At 35.9% G+C, this 24,528-nt stretch overlaps 1 protein-coding gene and 1 long non-coding RNA gene across 2 annotated transcripts in view; one reads left to right on the forward strand and one right to left on the reverse strand.

The window, feature by feature from the left end:
• Nucleotides 1-2,799: 2,799 nt before the first annotated feature.
• The window catches only part of BANK1 (B cell scaffold protein with ankyrin repeats 1), a 310,241-nt gene continuing 288,512 nt past the window's right edge, over nucleotides 2,800-24,528 (reverse strand). The window contains 2 exon segments of the mRNA XM_032632810.1: nucleotides 2,800-5,258; nucleotides 20,216-20,281. Of these exon segments, the coding sequence (XP_032488701.1) occupies nucleotides 4,963-5,258; nucleotides 20,216-20,281 (362 nt within the window). The 3' untranslated portion in view covers nucleotides 2,800-4,962.
• LOC116754296 lies at nucleotides 6,765-24,136 on the forward strand. The gene is made up of 3 exons (XR_004350035.1): nucleotides 6,765-6,843; nucleotides 14,729-14,874; nucleotides 23,691-24,136. It is a non-coding gene; the product is annotated as an uncharacterized LOC116754296 (long non-coding RNA).

Below are 24,528 nucleotides of genomic sequence, written 5' to 3' on the forward strand. Positions count from 1 at the left end.
AGATAATAACCCAATAATGTAAAAAGAAAATGAATTTTAACATGGTGAATTCAGCATGAAGTACTAGCTAAAAGCTATGCAATATTATTGAAAATGGAAGAGATGGAAGCTTTCAAGCTTTGCTAGTGGTTGTTAGTTTTTTAATTATTTGTGCAGGGGTAGGGACTTGGGGACAGAGTGATCAGAGAGTGACAACGTAATTTATTTTCAATTTTGGAATGTGTTGTTTATCTTTGGAGAAGATTACCGTCTTAATAATGTTTGGTTTGTGTTAACATTCAAATAAATGCTTTTCCCCCCCTGGGAGCAACTGTTAATTATTAGCAAGGAGAATCTGCGTTGCAAAGAAGCATGATAGCTTCGGGACAAGGCAACACGAAATTTATAATTTAAAATGATCCACATGTGGACAGTTGTGAGAATTGACTATACTGAGAATATTCTACCTTATTAAAAAAAAAGTGTGACTCCTTAATAATTTAATACCCTATATAATGACTCATACACACACACACACAATACACACACAAACACAGAAAAACAGCAAACAACTGGAGCAGAATTATCTTATTTGCAACTTACAGAGAAATCAAAGGAAAGGAAGTAATTAGCGTGTACTGAAGGTCCATTATGGGCAGAGAAGGTGAAAAGTATTTTATCTGTTAACTTAGACACCAACTCCAGATACTGTATAATCATTCCTGTTTCGCAGACAAGGACCCTGAATACCAAGGATTAAGACACTGTCCAGTTTAAGCAGCTGGGAAGTGATAGAGTATAGATTTGAACTCCGGCCTGTTTGACTCCACTGTCCTTCATTTTCCACTCTATTATTTTTGAATAGCAGGCAAATTTTACTTACTGTAGACATTTTCTTCTTCTGGCCTTTTCCCAATAATGCAGTCTCGTATTGCGTAGTTTTTTCTTAATGAGGAACAACCAGGAAACAGAAGTCAATTTCACAAATTTGTCAGGATTAAGATGAAAACTTTAACTACTACCACCAGTACCACCACTACTACTTAGTGTTAATTTGGTACTTACAATGTCCCAATCACCATCCTTGATACTTTACATGTATTATTTTACTTAATCCTCACAACTTCATGAAGTGGATAAAAACATCATCATCTCATTTTACAGATACGGAATCTGAGCTACAGAGAGGTTAAGTAACTTTCCCAAATCACACAGTTATAAGTGTTAGAATCAAGGTAGAAACCCAGAGCCCAATTCTTCTGGGAGCTGTTTTCCCAATCGAACACCTGAGGCATCTACATTGGCTATTTGGTGTCCAAAAGCAGGAGGCCAACACAGTGATGGTCTGCTGCTGTCTGAGCCGATCTCCAGCCTCTGCAGGGTACATGCCTTACTAGAAATTCCTTCTAAGAGCCAGGGACATGGTAGCAAATGATACACAAACTGGATTCCCTTCTTAACTCACCTGTGACCTTTCTTTGCTTTCCAAATATTCTACATTGAACATCTATTCACTATTTAACTGAAAGGTAAAGCAAGCTAACATTCAAAAAATCTGCTTTTAGAAGAGAATCTAGAGTAGCGCTTTTCCTAAGGGTTGCCCCCGAAGCCTAGAAACCATTTTTCCTAGAGTTGTTTTCATTGCCTTAAAGATCTCTTCCTATAAGTGGAGCAAGGGACTCACTGATTGTGAGTAGGAGTGAGGAGAGCTAAAGGCAAGGTTTTCTCAGCCATCTCACCTTTGACTCCAGGGATTCTACATGGGTCTTCATTATCCTAGAAACTCTTCCACTATTAACTCTGTATTTGTGCCATTTTTTCTCCTATTTATTTTCCTAGGATAATAACTCTGTCAAGAATAATATAACTTTACAGCTACCTCTGAGAGATTCATTCTCAGGATACAGATGAACATTTTTGTAAACTACAAGAGTAATATTGAAAAGTATATGGGGATGAGCGTGTGTTGGGAAAACAGGGAGAACATTCATTTTTTGTTGTTCTGACTTTTGTTCAGGCCCTTATGTTAAGGACTGACTAAAAAAACACAGGGAAAAAGCTCTTTGACATTGGTCTTGGCAATGATGTTTTGAATATGACTGAAAAAGCACATGCACCAGAAGCAAAAATAAACAACTGGGACTACATCAGACTAAAAAGCTTCTGCACGGCGAGGAGACAACCAGCAAAATGAAAAGGCACACTATGGACTGAGGGAAAATATTTGCAAATCATGTATCTGAGAAGGAGTTAATATCCAAAATATATAAAGAACTCACACAACTCAGTAGCAAAACATCCCATATAATCTGATTAAAAAATGGGCAGAGGAACTGAGTAGACATCTCTCAAAGAAGACATAAAAATGGCCAACAGATACATGAAAAAATTCTCAACATCACTAATCAACAGGGAAATGCAAATCAAAGCCACGGTAGGATCCTACCTCAGAAGTGTTAGAATGATTATCATCAAAAGGACACGAGGTAAGAGATAAGGTTATGGAGAAAAGGGAAGCCTTGTGCAGTGTTGGTGGAAATGTAAATTGGTACAGCCATTATGAAAATAAGTATGGAGGTTCCTCCATAAAAATAGTACCACCATATGAGTCAGCAATCCTACTTCTGGGTATTTATCCAAAGGAAAGGAAATCAGGATTTCAAAGAAATAGCTGCCTTTCCATGTTCACTGCAATAGCCAAGATATGGAAACCACGTGTCTATCAGCAGATGAATGGATAAAGAAGATGTGTTATATATGTATATATATATGTGTGTATACACACACACACACACACACACACACACACACACACTGGAATATTATTCAGCAAGGAGAAAGAAGGAAATCCTACCATTTGCGGCAACATGGATGGACCTTGAGGGCGTTTTCATTATGTTAAGTGAAATAAGTCATATAGAGAAAGACAAATACTGTGTGATCTCACATATGTGAACTCTAAAAAAGCCAAGTTCATAGAAACAGAGTTGAATGATGGTTATCAGGGGCTGAGGGGTGGATGAAATGGGGAGATGTTGATGTTGGTCAAAGGGTACCAACTTCCAGTTATAAAATAAAAAGGTTCTGGGGATCTAATGTACAGCAGGATGATTATATTTAACAGTACTGTATTATATATATATTATATTTAGCAACTTGACAGTTGCTAAGAGAGTTAGCAGCATATGTTCTCGTCACACAAAAATGGTAATTTTGTGACATCATGGAGGTGTTAGCTAATGCTATGGTGGTCATCATTTTGCAATATATCACATCAACCCGTTATACACTTTAAATTTAGACAAAGTCAATGATATCTCAATAAATTTGGGAAAGAAATGGAAAAGAACTGACTGATTCCTCCCAAAGTCCTCAGTCAGTCACAAACTTTGGACTCTGATGGAAAGTAATCTTAGTGTTTGTTCTTGTATTTACAGGTTAAATTTTGTTTTGTTTTGTTTTGCTTACTGTATTCATTATCCCATTATCCCTATATATTAGTTAAGCCACACTGGTCTCAGAGTAGTTGAGTATAGACCACCTTAAATTCTTTCTAAAACAGTATTGAATATAAATACACAAATAACATGTAAACAACCAAGGGTTTAATAAAGCAACTAGTGAAACCTTACCAAGAAGGTATTTAGGTTGGATCACTTTAAATTGTAAACTTTATTATTGAAGGGTCTAAGAAGGATGAAGTACAATTGACTTAACAAAACGCATATAACTTATTTTCTAGCATTGCTAGGAAAGTGATTTGTAAGTCTGCACTTAGGCACATCTTACCCATTTCGGCATAAGAAGGATGCTTGACGGTGATGGCAATGGTGTGGATTGAAAGCAATACTGTACCGTGAACAACGATCCGTTACAGAACTCTACAATCAGCACTCGTAGCATTTGTTTGGCAAAAGAACTGCCCTTGCTTAACACTGCAAAATCTTGACCAGGTCCAGTCACCTAACCACAACAAGAGCTATCCATAGAGACAGGTGATTTCTGACAAGGCTTGTGATCTCAGATGTATTGGAAAAGTCCCTTGCCTAAACTATATCCTGTTTATATGCCATATTGCTTGAATCACCATTATGATTCATTTCCCTGTTGTTTAAAAATGTTTTCTTAAGCATTATTTTTAAATAAAAATGATCCTTGGGAAAGGTAGCATATTATGCTATTAATGATTATTTATACTTAGGCCTAATGTAGCTAATGAAATGTGTTTAATCAAACAGCTGCCTGAGAACTGGCTTTTAAGGTACTGGGGTTTTATATGATGAGAAGAAAAAAGACTGGTAAAACATTTTGGGAGTGGGAAGGCCTATTGGATAGCTAGAATATGGTCCTGGTACCCTCACTGAGGAATGTCATGGGGTGTACATTATATTACACAGAGTATATTTTGTTTTCATTCTCCTCTTAGAACCACCTACTGTAGTCCCCTCTCAGGATGTAAGTTATGTTTAAAGAAGACAAGCTTATCTGAAGTTAATACTCTTGGCATAATTTCTCTGTAAATCCTGACCGATGTATATATATATTCATATATATGCAAATCCTGATATATATATATTTATGTATGTACATATTTATATACATGCAAATCCTGATATATATGTATATATATATATATTTTTTTATTTTTCCAAAGGTTAAGGAGAAGAGAAGATAAAACTTATTAAATATTACTTAGGACTATTGTCTGATATGATTTCAAGCATTTTCTTGTTCCCTTTAAGTCTGGTCTACACAATACATTCTTCAGAATCCTGAGCACGTTAGTGTAAAGATGCTTCACCTTAACTTCAGCAGTGAGAGTCATAAAACATGCGCTGTGCTAAGGACAGCCTTATACGTTGATTAGGTATTAGCTCTGATATACATGGTCTCAGCATTGAGTTCATCGATGGTTTGTAAGCATGAAATCTGGGTATTGTCGAGCTTCTAATTGGTAGTTTAAAATCTCTTTTTTGTGTGTGGCTAGTTAAAAACAAAAGAACAGTTACCTGTATTTCTTGTTAAGAGAAAGAGGCTTACAAAGATGCTGGAGCTCTGCACCTGAGGGAATGCTCCAGAAGGGATTGGGGTCTGTATTACCTGCTGACTTATTTCCAGGCCAGTCTTCCCCATCTGCCAGTGTTTAAATTTCTCCAGGGCTTCGTCCACAGAGAGTTTCCCATTCTTGACTTTCTCTTGCAGGAGGATGAGTTCCTCCTGCCCAGCAGCAAGGCAGCCCCTTATGGTGGAAAAGCCTTGACTCTCCATCCGAGATCTGTCTACAATATGAGGGAAGGGTGTTTTAATGAGAAGTCTGCATATGACAACTGGAAAAAAAAAAAGCACTCTAAAAAATAAGCAGTTTGAGTTTCTTGTTCTAGCTAGTCTATAAGCAGTTACAGAATAAATCAGTACAAATTTTTTAATGAGCTTCTTTCTAAGGATGGTCATGCCTCAGACCTAGTGTTATGGGTGAAAAGAATATGTCTCATCACTGAAAAACATAAAGGGATGAGGAGAGAAATAACAGCAAAAGTTCTGCACTAGGCTGGTGGTGGGCAGTGCCAATGTCATGTTCTTTTGTGAGGATTACTTTTAATTAGGTCCACAAAATACTTAGCATAGGGCCTGCTGCATAGGAAGCTAAATAAGAAAGAGTTAACACTATCATTACTAATAAATTTTTATGGAATAAACACAATCTCTCCAGCTTTGAGAAAAAAGATCTCAACCAACATCCAAATGTCACAAGAGGTGCAGGACCACTTGAGAATTTATTCCTGAAAGATTTAAAATAAATAATTGCTGGTCCTTTTGTCGTGACCTGCTTCCTTTTCAAAAGAGTTTATTTTGGAACATGCTATGTATTATTTGCTCGGCACGATGAGAACATTCGATGGTCTGATGTCTCTTGTGTGGCTGCTAATGCCACACCAGACACTGGCCTGAGGAACAGTGAGAGCAAATTGCAGACCACGGGTGAGTCAGTATTCTGATGGTGCTTACAAAGACATAAATGAAGCTGTATGCTTTTAGGGACTCTCTGTACTCTCCAGGCTACCCCAATCTCTGTTACTCCCTATAAGTCTCTGGATGACTTCACACTTGTACTGCCTGCCTGGCTGCAGAACTCATTTGAGTTCTCATTTACATATTTCTCCTAAGTCCAACATACTTATTGCGTTATCTCAGCAGGGATTGGATGGCTCAGCAGCAGCACAGGTCGTGTGCACTATCAAATCCAAACATGCCCAGAGTCTAGAAGGAGAGAAGAGGTAGTCCTGCCAAGCTGTAGGCAAGTTGGTAGTAAATTGGGCCTATCGCTGGAGAAATTGCTCATTACTGGGAACTCTTTTTCAAGAAAGAAGTAGATCAATTAGACTGTATCTAGACCTGATTGACGGGATTTGTGAAATGGGGAGGGCATTCAAATTCTATAGTAATAAAGATTCATTGATAGGATTGGTTAGTCTGGAAATGAGAAGTTCAAGTACTTGATAGCAGTTTTAAGTATTTGATGGGAACTTGAGCCTTGGGGCAGTCTTGGAATGACCTCTCATGTCCCTTTCAGTTTTGAGATTCCAGCAGTGAATCTTGGAACAGGGGCACAGAGAGGATTCTTTTTTTGTAAAGGCTCACATGCACATAACACTGCTCCAAGGCCAATCATTCTGATTCCCACGGGGGCTTTCTTGGCTTGTCTTTTCACTTCAGAAGTCCTATATCCCCAGAACTAACAAGATGTCAACAGATTCTATACTCTGAAATCTTTTCCTTCAGGGATGACAGGACATGAAATCCCACGAGAATTGGAGAAGCAAAAGTCAGCCAGAGGGCTCAGTGGTTCAGCAGCCAAAAGCACAGGTAACAATTGAGATCTTGCTTCTTGTACCACTTGCTTTTTATAGGTCTCCACAATCCAATTCAATTTGTAAGATGCTGTTTGCAGTAGAATTCCATGTGCCATTCCTGCCAGAGTGTGGAGGTTTAGCATCGTCATTTAACAGCTATGCCATTTAACTAGCACCTCACTTCTGTCATCCCTTTGCCTAAGTGTGAATCCATTTTTATCGCAAATACCCATGCATCTGGATTTTCTGCTTTTATAGAAGTTATCTCAAGCCAAGCCTTCCCAGAAAATGGTACCAACTTCAGTTTTGCTATATGTGCACGTTTAGCTGAATTAAAAAAAAAAAACATTGAATTCTTTTAATAATATTCATTTCAATTATCCCTTCATATTTCAAATTTTAGCTACCAAAATATAAGTAAGATGACTTTTTGGGGGGAGGCAGGATTCAGTTTTGCATGGTTGTGCAGAGACAACAAAAGAACAAAATTCAGGAGTGGCAGAAGTTGTAGACAGATTGAGTCCCGAAAGTGAGTTGTTTACAACTAGACTAATTTTACATACATCTGCTTTTTCTTCTTTTTTTTTTTCCCCACACTAAAAACATTAAAACCAATTGTCTTGATAAATTACTATTAGGCATGACAAGCTGCAAAGAAAAATGATTAGGCCTTTTACCTCCTTTCTTTCTAAGGGCAGACTAATCAAACCAAAACATGCAACCTGTAATTTTTGGAAGGCTGTGCAGAATTTCTTTATTGCATTTAGATGACTATTTTATGGGGGGTGGAAGGGTTTTTCCTTGCTCCTCAAATTTGTATTTATTATTAGTTTATTCTCATAAGAGTTAGTATGAGTTTTTAACATAGTTTTCATTGAAAAGCATTTGTCATACTGCTGTTTGCCCACACGGCAGACTTGTTCTCTTATCGTAAAAGCTTCAAGACAAACTACAGTTTCTAAAGTTTTAGTTCCTTTCAGATCAGTTCTTCTTTACAAGATTTTCCATTTGATCAAGTTTTGGTCAAATTAACATCAAGCAACCTGTCTGGTGGACATATGAATCTAGAGATTAGGTGAGAAAGCAGATTGAGCTTTTCATAAAAGTTCTTTCTACTACCAAGTGACTGGCTAGAAGAACATTTTTCCTGAAAAACTGAAAGTCAATAACTTGATTGGCCAACACCAAAGAACTTAAATGTGAAATATTTACTTAGTAAATATTAGGTAGTCATTGAAATAATAATAATTTAAAAGACCAAGTGTAACGGAGAGTGTGCTTATTACACAAGGACAAGTACAAAAGCAGGATGCAAAATTGTATATATAGTAAAATTTTAACCATAAAAATGTTGTGCATATAATAAAGCAGGCAGGAACAGTTTTAAAGATGATACAGGTCGTTCTATTGTGATGGTATCAGAAGTGATTACCTTTTTCTAATTTCCAACTTTCTGAAATAATACTGTATTGCTTTTACAATAAGAAATTTCTCCCACTTCGTGAATAGGTTTCTCCATGGAATACACCCTTCCAAGCTATGCCAGATATACTATACCATGCCATAGTATACCATGCCATACCATACTGTACTATCTTACCAAATTATTTTGTGAGCAGCTGGAACAAACTTGAAAGTAATAGGACTTAAAAAAAATCAGTGACCAAGGTTTAAATCTGAAGTTACTTTTTTGTTCCGTATCTAAGAAATTGGCAGCAAATGAGCTCAGGCTCACATGAGCAAATTAGGAGATGTAGTGTTGATGTAGTGTTGATGCCCCTTAACCTACAGCTGCTATTGATGGGTTCTCTCCTTGACTAAACTTTAGTCAGGCTCCTGAGACCTTTTCCTAACTAGGGCTCACCTTTCGTACTTCCATGTCTGTCTTTGCATTGCTCAGTTTTCATAAGAATCCTGCTGTTGCTTTAGCCAAAATTCCCCACCCTTGATATCGGATCACCTTCAATATCTGTTTGGGTTCTTTTATCTTCCATCATCCCCCTGATGTGATCTGATCACTTGGCCTGCCTGGAGTAAGAATCCTGGTCAGTCAGTTTAGGGAGAATCTCTCTCACCCCTGGTGTTCTCAGTAATTTCCCATCCACTTCTCACCCCTCCCACACACTCTGCTCCTGGGTTATAAATTCGCATTCTTCCTTGTGGCATTCAGAGTTGAGACCACTCTCTCCCATACTGTAAAATCCCGTAGACAGCAATCCCTATATTGTTGTATATAATCCCCTGAATAAAGTTGGCCTTACTGTTTGACAAGTGGCAGGATAGTTTTTTCATTGACAGTATATTCTTTGCCACTTCACTTTAATTGTAAATTCAGAAGGAGAGTCCCCATGCCCTGCCCCACCACCATTTAGAAAACACAGACGTGTACTAAGAAAGAAAATGACTATCACTCACTACTACACTCTTCAGAAATGTGGAGTATTAACATTTTGATGTTTCTCCTTTTTAAGTGCACATTGCTTTCTTTTCTTCTCTTTCTTTTTCTGAACTAGGTTTATACTGGTATGTTTCCAGCTCTTTTCTCTTATCCCTATAGCCTAAGAATGTTTCCATGCCATTAAATATTCTTTGAAACATGAGTTTTAGTGGCTGTATTCTATTCTGAAATTTGTATATTCAATCAAGTATTTAACCATTTTCCTACTGTTGGCTATTTTGTTGTTGTTTCCAGTTTTTCCCACAGTTATGTACTATTGGTGCCTAAAAGTCTTTAACATAAATCATTGGCTGTATTGCTATTTATTTTCTTAGGATAGACTCCTGAAAGTCTAATTTTTGAGTATGTACACTTTTAAAGCTGTTGATACTTAGTGATCAACTCCTTTCCTGGAAATGTGTTGTTAAATACCTCTCACCAGTTGGATAAGAGAATGACTGATTTGATGCACTTTTGATAATATTTTGCATTATTCAAGTTAAAAAAAAAAGCACAAAAACTTTTAGTAATTTGATAACCTAAACCATTCTTTCACTGTTAAGTGATTCTTATGTCAATGTAATGCTAAATACTGTAGCTTTAAGCACTGCATAAGTACTAGACCTTAATACACATGGCAAGTGGTGCTGACTTAATCTCCTTATTTTCCTAAATAGTTGAGTTTGAAATAACTCAGTGACAAAACTTGTCCTGCGTTACCTTTTGAGTTAAAACTTAATACAAATATTCCTTAGTTATTGGTCTAGTGATATTTTAAAAATTCCTTTCATCACCTGACATAATTTTTTTAATAAGTTGACTTTGTTTTATTAACACACTCTATTATTTAGTGTAGTTTTAGGTTCATAGTCAGACTGAGTAGCAGTTACAGAGATCTCCTGTATACCTCCAGTCCCACATATGAGTAGCCTCCCCCATTATCAACACTGCTCACCAGAGGGGTACATTTGTTACAGCTGATGAGCTTACATTGACACGTCATTATCACCTGACATAATTTTGTTAATTAGTATTTTTCTTTGAAAAGTCACATATATATATTTTAAAATTTTTATTGGAGTATAGTTGATTTACAATGTGTTAGTTTCAGGTATACAGCTGAGTGATTCATTTATACATAAATTCATTCTTTTTTGGATTCTTTTCTCATATAGGTTATCACAGAATATTGAGTAAACTTCCCTGTGCTATACAGTAGGTCCTTGTTGGTTATGAATCATATATATTAGTGTGTGTATGTTAATCTTAAGCTCCTGATTTATCCCTCCCCCTACCACGTTTCCCCTTAAGTGGGACCATAAGTTTGTTTTTAATATCTGTAAGTCTGTTTGTGTTTTGTAAATAAGTTCATTTTTATCATTTTTAAAATTAGATTCCATGTATGAGTGATATCATGATATTTGTCTTTCTCTGTCTGACTTACTTCATAACCTCTAGGTCCATCTGCATTGCTGCAAATGGCGTTATTTCATTCCTTTTTTATAGCTGAGTAATATTCCATTGTATATATGTACCACATCTTCCTTATGCATTCCACTGTTGATGGTCATTTAGGTTGCTTCCATACCTTGGCTATTGTAAATAGTGCTGCAATGAATATTGGGGTACATGTATCTTTTCAATTTATGGTTTTCTCCCCATATATTCCCAGGAGTGGGATTGCTGGGTCATATGGTAGTTCTGTTTTTAGTTTTTTAAGGAACCTCCATACTGTTCTCCACAGTGGCTGCACCAATTTACATTCCCACCAACAGTGTAGGAGGGTTCTCTTTTCTCCACACCCTCTCCAGCATTTATTATTTGTAGACTTTTTGATGAGAAAATCATATATTTTTATACACAAGAAAATCAAACAATTCCTCTGATTCTATATACTAACATCTTCTCATGACTGCTTTTCTTACTGGCGTATTCTCCTAGTTAGATTTGCCAGAGCATTTGCTAATTTATTCTTTTTAAAAATAAACTTTCAGATTTAGTTAAAATTTCCTATGTTTTCACATCTGTGAATTTAAAAAATTATACCATTAATTTTCAACTTTTACTAGATTTATTAAATTGGTTTTATCCCATAATTTTTTTTTTTACTAGTATCTAGTTCCTTTGTTTTCCTTTTCTTGTTTAATAACTAAAGATGTACAGCTGTGATGTTGCCTCTGCTTATAGTTTGCTTGCTAAGCATTCAATTGTGTTTTAATTTTGTTTGCCTTCAGAGGTTTTTAGAATTTCTTCAGGTGTTTTTCATTTCTGTTATTAATTCTTTAAAAAGTATACTGAGATCAAAAAGTGGGTTGAATAGGTCATATTTTTATTGAGTTTTTTAAAAAATCAGATAGCATATTATCAAGGGTTTTGAAAAGTGTACAGTCTATTAAGTACAAACTTAACATTATCTTAATTTTTTATATACCCTATTTTATTGTTTTTGCATTTTTACTGTTTTATCAAAGATTCAGAGTATTTATAACCTCTTACTACTACTGTGGTTTTTGTCAAATTCTTTTATTCTACCACATTTTACTTAAGTATTTTTAATATTTGCCACATAAAAGAACATGGATGACATGCTTTTATTTGGATTTTAGAATTTAAATAAATAAAATGATTTCTTTTTCTAATACTTTTGCCTTGAATCCTATTTTCTAAAATTAAGATTGAAAACAACTCGTTTATTTCTTTTTCTTTAAGCAACCATTAATGACCATAAATTTTCAACTTTTCTTTAGTATTTTTTTTACAGTATATCTTCAAAAAGCAGGATACAGTTTGATTTTGTCTTTTATCCAAATTTGAATCTGCATCTTTTATAAAAGAATATATAATGTGGTATTTGGAACCAGGCAATCATGGGTACAAATCTCAGATCTGTCTCAGCCCACCTTTGCAAGCTTCACTTTGTCTACAAAATGGAGGTAAATAATACCATTAGTTACAAGGTTGTTGCAAGGTTTAAAGGAATTAATATGTGTAACATGCTCTGTAATGTTCCAGGCTTGTGCAAAAGTCCAGGAAATTGTAGAGATAGTTGCTGTTAGTTGCTGTTACTATGATAACCTGGAAGAACAGGATAGTAGGAGATTCTAAACATGGGCTTCAGAGTCAAAAAGAATTAAACTGAAACTCCACCTCTACCACTTATTAGTTCTGTGACCTTGATTACAGATAACCAATCCATCTTAAAAAGGAAAATAATATCTACCTCATAAGATAGCTGTGAGGACTTGATCTATCGTATATAAATGCTTCACACAGTGCCATTTGCCCTCAGTGATTGTGACTGCTCTTTGAGGATGTTTAACTGACACATGTATTTTCATAACTGCTGTTCTAATTATAACCTTATTTTGTATCATTTTTTTGCCTTTTTTTTAGTTTTTGTCTTTTGCTAGAAAGATTGGGTAGATATAGTGTATATATATTCTATAATTATATTAAGTGATTTCGAAGGTATATATTTTGTTTTAAAATAATGATTACTTTTATAAATTTCAGAGATTTTTTACCTTATATTTTTTGATTAGTATAGACTTGATAGGGCATTATTTTATTTTTAAATTATTTTCTAGTTCCTAGACATTTTCATATTATTTGAGCACTGGACCTAGATTATTGCAATAAAATTATGATCTCTTGCATTGCATATTTTTATCACCAATATTTTACGTTCAGATGTTTTATAAATAAATTTATAATAATTATTTAAATTTAATTCCATGTTTTATTGAATTCATTATTCAGCACAAATTCTTTAATGCCATAACTTCTTTTTTTTTTAATTTTTGAAGTACAGTTGATTTATAATATCATGTAAGTTTCAGGTGTACAGCACAGTGATTTAGTTATATATAATACATATACTTTCTTTTTGAGATTCTTTTCTCTTATAGGTTATTACATAACATTGAGTATGGTTCCCTGTGCTATACAGTAGGTCCTTGTTGGTTATCTATTTTATACCTAGTAGTGTGTATATGTTAATCCCAGCCTCCTAATTTATCCCTCCCCCCCCCCTTTTCCCCTGTGGTAACCATAAGTTTGTTTTCTGTGTCTGCAAGTCTCTTTCTGTTGCTAAGTATCTCTCACTTATTTAGAAGATATTTGGGGGAATACTTTCATGATGACATAGAAATGCTATCTTTTCTAAAATCTTGGACATCCAAAAAATATATTTGTTTTCTTCTTACACAAACACATTAGCTGACTAAATATAAGTTGCAGCGTTTTCCCAATAAATCATGTAGTCCATTATCTCAAATTTTTGTTACATCATTTTCTAAATTGTAAAACTGATTTTGATTTTTTAGAAGAAAATCTAAGTTAACATATTTCCTCAATACTTTAGGGTTGTTTTTTCATCTTTATAACTAAAACAGTTTGCTAAGATGCTTTTAAATGTGGGTATATTTCCTTATTTTTTGCTAGATCACAGCGAGTCCGTACAGTCTGCATATTCATTCCCCCACTCTTCTGTACTCTGAAGCTTTGTTAAACTATGTCATTGATTGTATTTTCTAGCCTATTTTTAAAAACACCTATTATACATGAGTTGGATTTCTGTTCTCCATGTCTTTTGACTGTTTTTAGTATTTCCATGTATTGGGAACAAACCCTTTTCCAATTATGTTCTCAACTTCAATAATTGATTTTACCCACTGTCACTCCTTTTTGTTATAACCAACGTGGATTTTAGTTTGCTACTGAAATTTTAAGTTCCAAGTTTATTTTATTTTTGCCATATGTCCTCTAGTCACTTGATCCATTTTCGTCATGTCACGTTTCACCTCATCCTGCCATCTCAGCTAAAATGTCTTTCATCTGTTTTGCTTTCATCTCAGCCTGACCTTGACCCCTGACTTTCTGTTGATGTTTCTTCTCTATGTTTCAATTTGTTTTGTGAGTTTGTGCAGTTTTCTGAAATTTTCTTTTTTGGCTCCTGTATATTGTCAGTGGGTATCTAGCACTGATCCTGAAAGCTAAATGGTTTAGCTTAATTTAATAAATGAAAATTAAAGATAACTCATACTTCTTTACAGTTATTTTGTAAAAACAATTACACATTATTAGTTGGGATGTTCTTATCTTGTGTGTGTGTGTGTGTGTGTGTGTGTGTGTGTGTGTGTGTGTCCGGGGTGGGGCACACTTGCATATTTCCCACTATCTCCATACTGATAGCTTGGTGCTTCTTGGGAAGATATATGACAACCGTACTCATTAAGGAAGTCATTTACAGAAGTATAATTATCCTGAGTCTTCATGATGAAATTCTCCTTCCTTTCCTTTGACGTGGTTTTTGAAGTTCTCATATCATTTATTTGTTCTCTCCTTCAATCTTCTTAAAAGAGAACGCATCTATAGAATCATGTTTGACAAGAGATTTGGTGATTGTTTATCCTTTGCTTCTATTCCTTGTGTTCAGATCAAATTTTGTTCTCTGCTCTAGGACTACAGAGGACTTTGGTGCAACTCATAACTCAAGATCCCAGGACTTACCAGCTTTGTCTAGTGCAGCTTTGTCACAAACAGGTGGAACATGATTCTTTGGCACTATGTACTGATAGGTCTGCAAGCAACGAACTCCCTGAATAAGTAAGTTTTCTTGCCCATCCCATCTTTCCTTCACAGGGCTTTACTTCAGGGTCTCAGGTTGCTTTCTACTGGGAGAACTGCTTTTTCTGCATGTATATAGAAAGACCAGAGCTGGAGTGGAGAGAACTTTAAAAAATTAGCATTTGTGTAGTAGAGTGATAGCTAGGGGTCAGCGGGTGGACTACTGGTTTTATTTGCTTCAATCCCTTTTTTTCAACCTTAGAATTAATTGGAATTAGTCCCATATTCCAGCATTAGCTTTATTCCAGTCTTTGTTTCCACTATTATTAAGAATTCCATCTTTTTGATGCCTTTCCTTCACAAGCATTTCTGAGAGGCCACTGCTGGCTGCTGACACATCACCATTTTAGACAAGAGCTCAGCTATTACACAAGTTTTTCCAGGTATGACCTTAACAAAAACAGAAACCAACCAAACAAAAAACTCCTATGAACATGACAAATGGAAATGTCAGTTATACTGAAAAGGAGAATTGAAGCCATTATTCTTTTATGGAGTACAAATAACTACATTTTGATAATTTCCCCTCTTTTCTTTTTAATATATCAATTACTGGCAAAAGTAGCCAGATGAAAATACCTCAGGGACCCGCATTCTCTTTTGCCCACATAAGGGTAATACCATCTGCATTTCTCCAGGTCTCCTACTTATAGAAAATTCTGTTATTTAACATTCATCACACTGCTGCAGCACTGGGAACTTACAGAGCTCATACAAGATATGTTCCCTGACTATATCTTTCCCAAGAGCATGCACACCCCCTGAAAAGACCAGCCGATAACGATTTTGCAGTCTGCATCGAGGAATTAGTGGGCAGAGACTATATCAGAGATTGCAAACTTGTAAGCCTACAGGGGCCAGAAAGATGGAATTACTGAGCAGATAAGATTCAGTGCCTGCTTATTAAACACATCTGAATAGTCTTCATTATCAAAAATAATTATTTTCTCTTTTGTGTTTTTATTCATAGCATGATTCTCTTGATACGTCTTTTATTTTCCCAGTTCTGATAGAATTATGAGTTTAGAGAAATGTGTCTCAAATATAAGACAATATGGACAGCATGATAACAAATGAAACTATCAAAAGTAATTTGTAGCAAATGATACAATAATACAATAGGGAGTGGCTGGAGATTTGAATTGTTACATGAGACATGGATTTAAGCATGGTTTAAACGTGGCAAAAAACTGAAATTATATTGTGCACATTATTTTTGAAATATAACATATTTAGAGGCCAAATCTGACCACAATATGGCCTTTCAAACAGTTTCTTTTGGTTAGATTTTGTTTTTTGTGTGTTGGTTTGAGATTATTATTATAGCATATTACTGTTCTCTTGTGTTCTGCTTGTAGCCCATGTCTAAGGTAGGACTTAGCCAACTAAATTCTAGAAGCTCCACAAATAACTCTTATGCTCATCTGGGATTGAGAATCACTGGTATAGGCAGCTGGTTAGGGTGGACGTGCTCCTCCTACCTCCCACCTAACCCCACCCCTCAAAAAAAAATGGTTTGCCTTCCAAGCATGACAGCAACAACACATGCTTGCTGAGAGGATTATTATTTCACTGTATGGCTGGGCATATCTGTGGCCATGACCCATGATCACACGGAGGCAGTTAAGAATGCTAAGGACGCTAAACATCATGAATGGCCATGCTTCACCTCTGAGGTACCACCGTGTTGACAAAATGGGGATGATTACGGTGAAGATAGAAAAGGCCCCATGGCGTAGCCTAAGAAAAAGATGTAACAGAGAAAAACAGGTCTGGGAGACATGAGTAATCTTGACCCTAGACTATTATATGATTTTGTGAGGCACGGAAAATTAATCAGCTATTTCCATGTCCTCAAAGTCCTTACATTCCTCCAGCACCCTTTGACTTGATCATGTTCACCTAGTAGTCTTCTAATTACTAATTATATTTTATAAAAACTTTATTAATAATATTTGGCAAGGGTCTAATGAATACAAGCATTCTCATCACTGGGAAGAAATCTTCCCATAAAACAGATTTAATCCATTGGGATTGGGGGTTATAAATCAGTCCTCCATGAGCTTAGTTAACAGGACTCAGACATCAAAACTCTAATTGATTCCAAACCCACTGACAAATTCAGTTCTCTGGTTTGCCACGTTGAAGAACAAACCCTTGACTGCTCTGTGAGGCTCAATTTTGGGAAGTGGGTGGAGGTGTGGTAGCAGCACATTCTGGGGACAACACTCTGGCACTGATTTAAAATTTTTCTAATTTTAAAACCAACTTGGAAAAACTGATTTTAAAAATGTATTTTGATGGAAACTTTTATCTGTGATCCAGAGTCCTCAGCATTTTTCTTATATTTTTTCCAGGATGTGAAAATTGAGTTGAAGAAATCTGTTGAGTTTCCATGGAAATGGTGCCAATTAATTTTTTTCGGTTCCTCAGGAAAATTCCTTGACTTAGCAATAATGTAGCTTCCTGGCAATCCCTTGGCAGTCTTCAACACAGGGCATCTGAAATGCCTATACTTTCAGTGGGAAAATAGTTGGCTCTCATAATCCCTTTCCCTTCCAGCATATAGTGAAATAATTGAATAATTTATTTAACCTTTAGAGAACCTGTCCAGTCCCTTTAAAAAATCTTGACTCTGACAAACACTTCACAAAAGGGTCTTTTTGTTCTCTATCAATCAAATAAAGAGATTATCATTGGTGAAGCATGCACTGTTTTTTCTATTACACCATGAAATCCCAGGGTATTTGAAGAGTATTCATTAATTTAGGAATAAGTAGTTTTGATTGTCTAGTATGTCCCATGGTCTGGATGGTCATAAATATCTGAAAAGATTTAGAGAAAAGTGGCTGGACATTGGAAGTCCATTAGGTACTTAATTCTTTAATTTCAAAACCTTCCCCATTATTCTTTTTTTTTTTGCGGTACGCGGGCCTCTCACTGTTGTGGCCTCTCCCGTTGCGGAGCACAGGCTCCGGACGCGGAGGCCCAGCGGCCATGGCTCACGGACCCAGCCGCTCCGCGGCATGTGGGATCTTCCCAGACCGGGGCACGAATCCGTGTCCCCTGCATCGGCAGGCGGACTCTCAACCGCTGCGTCACCAGGAAAGCCCCCCCATTATTCTTAATTATGTTCTTCTCATGCTAGATTCTGATTTCCCTGCAGACCGCAGTTATCAGGAAGGTTTTTTTTCCCCTAACAAACATTTCATAGGATTTAATGTTCCTCTACTCCTTGAAAACAGAACAATAATCTTTTCCATTCTGCTGAATTACTAATGTCCACAGTTAAAGGAATCTAGGGGAACTGCTCTAAGGTGACTAATCAAAAATATCATCAATAATTGGATTGAAATATCTAGAGAGTGAAAAATTCACACAAAAATTTGATTAGAATTTTCAGTAACCTAACCCCCCAAGAATTAAAAAAATCTGGTCATCATTCATCTTGAAGAAGCAAATTAAGTAACAAGATATGGACAGATGTTAATCCAGTAAAATATTTTATAATTTAGGTTCTTGTTTCCTTTCACCATTCTCTCCTCCCCTTTTATTCTGAGTACAGAAGGGACTATTTTTCCTATACATATGGTAGAATATTAATAGGTGTCTCCTAGGCTTCAAAAACATTAGCAGCCTTTTCTTACATTGCTCTCTGTGGGACAACCAGAGGATGACAGATCAGGCATTCTGAGGATCCCTTCATTACACTTGCTACTTGTCCCCTTCTTTCATCTCCTGTGGCCTTCTTCACATCATCCTCCTAATTCTAACGTAATTTAATTAAAATATAATAATTGAATAATTTGTTAAAAATGCTTTAGGGAAACTTTCTCCCAAAGAGCTCAAAGCATCCCCTCTCTTTATTCTTTTCCAAGCTCTGTGAGGTATGTGGAAGAGTCCAGATAGGAATAATCTTCTCTACTTTAATTCTTCAATAACTGTTTGATCCTAATTGTACAATGATCTCACATGGAGTTCTGCATTTATTTCTTGAGAGAGCTGAAGGCACGGTGGGAGGCTAATAGTAGACTTAAAAAGATATATCTTTCCCTTCAAACTAAGAAATCACTGGAAATGAAAAATTGTCCAATAAGGAGAGTTTTTTGCATACAAATTTATAAGTAGTCTATCCAAGTGATTTGTAGGAGACTGGAAGTTCAGGTCCATCATGTGCTGCATTCAAACACCACATACTTAACTGGAAGAATCATCTAAGTACAACCTCGCTGCGGTGAGAAATGCCACTTGAAGTGATGGGTGATGATCGTTCATTTAAGGACACACCTTTGTTTGAAGGATGATCCATAGCATCCCAGGAGCAAGTCCATGAGGTTCTGTATTTAATAGGTCCGTGGGTGTCAGAAGTTGGTGCAGTCAGCACTTTGCTATTTTCACAATGGCACACAAAGAGGCTATGGAAGTGGCTGCTGGTGAAATAACTTCCCAGTTTTATTTTAATGTCTCTCTCAATGATTTATGAGTAACATTTCAAGGTAATATTATTTTGGAGTGATGTTATTTCAAAAGTGGGTTGAGGTTAAAAGCATCTGTACATGCTCATTGATTATCAGAGTCATCCAGTGTTACCTCCACCTCTGCCACCTTTTATGTTTTTCATTTTTGAACTTTAACCAAAGATTTATTATCAGAAAAACATCATAATAAATAACCTGCCAGAGTACCTCTTTTCAATGGAACCAAGTGTGTCAGGAAAGGCTGGAGGCAGCTGCCTCCTTATGAAAGCAAGAGGAAAATATTCCTCCTGTGTGAGATGCCTCTGAGCTAGTGTTCAGCTCTTTTCTGCATGACAAATAATTGTTCCAATAAATGGTAGGTCCATTACCCAAGGCAAGAGAATAGTGAGACAGTCTTTGACTGGAGTTCAGTGCAGAGCACAGAAAACCCATGCTGGTCCCCTTCATGGGGGCATCAATCATCTGCCCCTCCTACCAAGTTAGGTTCCAGAGGCTTCTCTCTAAAGGTCTCTGAGGGATGTTAGAGAATTTGTCTTACTTGACCCTCCTGGAGCTCTGATAACAAACATTATCAACATCACCACAAATATCCTAGTAAGGCCTTTGTTCAATTCTTGCCTTTGTTAATTAAAAATAATTTGGCTTTGTTAATTAAATAATTTTCTTGCATTAATCTTACTATGGAAAAATTATACTTGGGTAAGACACTGACTGACTTAACAGTAAAATTAGCCAAGTACACAATTATTTACTTCTACAGCAGGAGACCTTATTCAGTATTCATAAGATTTCTTTAACTCTTACTTAGAGATTATTAACTAAACTGAAGTTCATGTTAGTACCTTGTTTCTTAGGGCCATGGAACTTGTCACCATTTGATTGTCTTCTGGCAGTCTTTTGTTGAAACACTGTAAAAAATAGAACACAGATTATTTATTGAACATAAACATAAAAAAGAACACACTGTGGAAGACTGTAGGAAATCAGAATGCAGTACTTCATTTTCCTTAGTAACAGTTCCTGAACTGTATTATTTTTTGAGTAGGAGGATTATTAAATTTACAATTTTCTCATTTGTGCAGCTTATCAGTCATTTTCAAAAAGCATTTCTTTGCACAGAGTAGTATAATGCTGATGGAACGCCTCATTAAACTGTTTAAATCAAGATATGATTCCATTTTGATACCAGGTAAAGATAAAAGCTACATTTTGTTAAAAAGTGATAAATGCTAAAATCACATGAAAAATTCCATTTGCACAGAAATTACTCATGCTGACTTTTTGGTGATAAGCAAGGATAAAGACTTGCTTCTTAAACAGATGAAAAGACTGCTGGATTCCCAGATGTAATAATAAAAAAGATACCTTATTCTTGCATCATCTAGCTAGACCTCAGACCTATTAAAGCAGCTTATTCGAATTACTCCATTATCTGAAAAGTACTTTGTTCTCATTTATTATTTCTTACATGGAATTCTGTGAGACCAGTCAGCATTACCCCATTCAGCAGATGAAAGATAAAACTGATTGTTTAATATTTATTGAGCACCCACAAAGTTCCGTATACCTTCTGGTATTTGTTAATGAGGAAGTCTATAGCCTTTAGAGCTTGACTTTAGAAACTGAATATCCCAGACTTCCATTCATTTTTTATGGGTAGTCTAAACTATAGGGTTTGGGAACTGAAAGAGGCCTTGGAGATTTAGTCCGATGTCATGTGTTTATAGATGAGAGAGGTGGAAATAACTAACATATAAAATAACTAACAAACATATAAAAGGGCTATGTAATTTTGCAATGATAGTGGAGCTATCATTTTGGATCTTTGCCATTGGTCTCAGTATTCCTTAAACCAATCTAATATCAAGGTCATATCTGTGATGAATCCAGGTAGCATTTTTTTCAAATTTAAGAAAGTTCCCTAAGCCATATCAAATCAATAATTATTTATTAAGCACATACACTTTGCCAGCTGTGGTCAAGAAAAAGGGTACTCTGCTCTGTCCTTCAAACAGGAGAAGCGAATATACTTTCAAAGTATGATGTGTTTAAGAGAAATTATACACATGAAATAATATTTTTGGTTGAAAATCATTTTTCTGCTTCAAGTTAGTATTTGGAAAACATGCTAAATATAACTTACTGGCAAGTTCTGGGTTTGTGGCTTACATTTTTTCTCAAATAAAATATACTGATGGATATATGGTATGTGAATGTATTTTAGGATAATAAAAGCATTTTTATAAGTGGTGCTTGACTTTTTTCATTGGCCAGTTTGTGAAGTCTTGAAAGAATAAAACACTTCTGAAATTTTAATAACATGCAGACACTCTGTGCTTTTTCGCCAGTATTGTTAAGATAGTAACTGAGACTGTCTCAGACAAAAAAGCTGTAATCTGGCATCATTAATATGGGAAATAATCTGAATCCAAAGATAAATTCAGAAAATAAATTCTTCCAATAAAAAGTATATTAATTGATAAGTTTTAAGAACTCTGATAAATTTTGAAGCTATGGAGTACTAGAATTTTTTTCCAGCTTTTTGGCATTCATTTGTTAAAAATCAGTTTACACCTTATATTTTATTGAAATACATTTGTTGACAACAAATGTCCAGACTTTGTGAAATACAGTAAATGTTAGGTAAACATGCTCAGTTTCTAGATTAAGAAGTGACAGCAGCACATTTATTCATTGTTGACATTTCAGCAGCGTTTGTAGCTAGAACAGCCTGGGACTGGGTGGAGGATTGCGGTGGGAGAGTAGGGGTGCTCTGAGTAGAATGACGATGAAAGTGCTGATAACAGAACTCATTAAGAGCAGGATGGGCACTAGGTCATGCCCCATAGTACAAAAATCCTCTCTACCATAATAACCTCCCTTGAAATTCCCTCCTAACTCACCTCCAGCTCCACCCACTACAACTGTTATCCTCCTTTCACCTATAGACAAGCCTCATTTCCTTACAAGAACTCAATTAGCAATTAGCATATTGCCAAACACACTGTTTCTCATTGTTATGAAAGTTGGGAGGTGTTTTTGAATATAAATTAATCTTGGGAAGACACCTATATTAACTTGTTTCTTGAAGAAAGAGCTAGCCCATCCAAATGATCACCGATGCAAACATGCATACCAAGGACACATGCTCTATTAGCCTTAGGAAAAGAATACATAGATCTAAAATTCCAGACTTTGTTAATCTTTCTTTTTACAGTGAATATTCGCTGAAACATTTAAATTGCTTCTACCGGCGAAATCTTTGCTCTAGAAAGCTTTATACACTTTGTTTACCATCTCACCCACACAACGTTTATGAGAGGTAACTATAAAATCCATGATATAGGGAGAACTAAGCACTGGGTATGTATCATTCAGATTTATATATGGAAGGTATGTATTTTTATACAACAGGATTTTTGGTAAGATGAGATTCTGTTCTAAACACATAGCAACTATATACTAGAATGCTAATCTGCTTGGCACAGTGGAAGGGGTATAATTTTGTCTTAATATTATCAACATGCATGGCATGGGAAAATGACTTTCTCCTTCTGGGCCTTTATTTCCTTTGCCAGTACAGTTAAGGCTTAGATGAAATGGTCTCTAGTGACTTACTCAGTTCTGATATTCCAAAACGCTACCAATTCTTTTTCCCCAAGTCATTCCAGGCCAAATGGTTCCTGGATAAATTCTCAAATGAACATGAATTTAAATAGAATGCTACCTTTGAGGGGGAGATTCTTTTTACTGGGGGCTTAGACTAACAGGAACACTAGCAAGTTAAATCACAGACCAATGTTTGTTAGTTTTCCATAATATATGGAGACAGTCCTGTCCCTATGTGTTTGAATTCCCGGAGAATATTATTTTTGACCGCATTTTATTGCGTCAATGTTCAAATGATGCTATGAAGGCAATTATGAAATAACGTCAATTTTGATGACTCTGCCCTAGTGAAACTGTATTTTTCTCTTCCTACCTAAAATTGGAATTTGATGAGAAAGACTAATGAATGCATTATTAGTAGCTGTCACTACCTTTAAACATTAAAAAAGTCCATAAAGAAAGAAAAACAATTTTTGAGATTCAAAATAATCTCAAACAATGCAAATGCCCCAAATATCACCCCCATTTATTTTAAATATTTGGTGGAATGACTTCTATAAAATTTTCTCTAGAACAGAAATGACACTGAATGGAAAAAATTAGCATAGTATTAAATATTCAAAATGTTAAGCAAAGCAGAACTATCAGAAGAGCAGAGGAGGAGAAGGTGAAATATAACGAATTCACTTGCACCATTTGTCTTTCCAGGTTGCTTCTGCCAAGAACGTTCTTCACGTCAACCTCATTAGTGGCCTATTTCAAGCAAACAGATTCTTCCAGGGCTGCCCTTCTTTGAAAATCTGATAAAGCTTATTTGGAATTATTTTGTAAGTGGCTAAGCTAATGGAAAGTCTTTGTAATGCGTAGCCAAATGTGTTCATAAAGATATGAATTATAAACCACAAACCCCTTGATGTTCCATGCCCATTAGAAGTGTGAAGTGAAATGCTGTTTGGAGCTGCATACCTATCACTGATGATAATTCTTGAAACTAGGGATTTGACATAAAATGAAATATACAAATCTGTATTGTGCTTCAGGTCCTCAGTCTAGGTAGCAGCAGTATGTTTATTAAACACTCAGCAAACTTTCATTAGATTGCTAACTATGTAGCGAAGTGCTGTACTAGGTCCTAAGGATGCAAAGGTAAATAAAATGCGGTCAGTTTCCATACTGTCCTCCATTTTGGTGTATTATTTTAAGCAAAAGTCAAATGTGTCATTAAGGCATACTCATGAGAGAGGACAGAGATAAAAAACAATCAGAAGGGCAAGGGTCATAATGCAACCTCTGTAGCCTTCCTCTTCCTACCTTGTTCCCCCAGTTTGCACCCTGTGAATGGTAATTACAAAAAGGCAGAGTGAGGTAAAGGAAAGCAGTGCAAACAACCCCTTTGTCTAGCCAGTGAAGGCAGGGAACAGAATGTTCTAACCCGATGAGTGACTGACTAATCAAATCCAAGCTCAGAGAAGAGATGTAGCCTCTTTGCAAATGGATCAAGATAGACTGAGCACTCCAGTCAGCTTAAAAGCACCATCTCATTCTG

Source organism: Phocoena sinus, chromosome 5, assembly GCF_008692025.1.
Source record: "Phocoena sinus isolate mPhoSin1 chromosome 5, mPhoSin1.pri, whole genome shotgun sequence".
NCBI classification, from domain to species: domain Eukaryota; kingdom Metazoa; phylum Chordata; class Mammalia; order Artiodactyla; family Phocoenidae; genus Phocoena; species Phocoena sinus.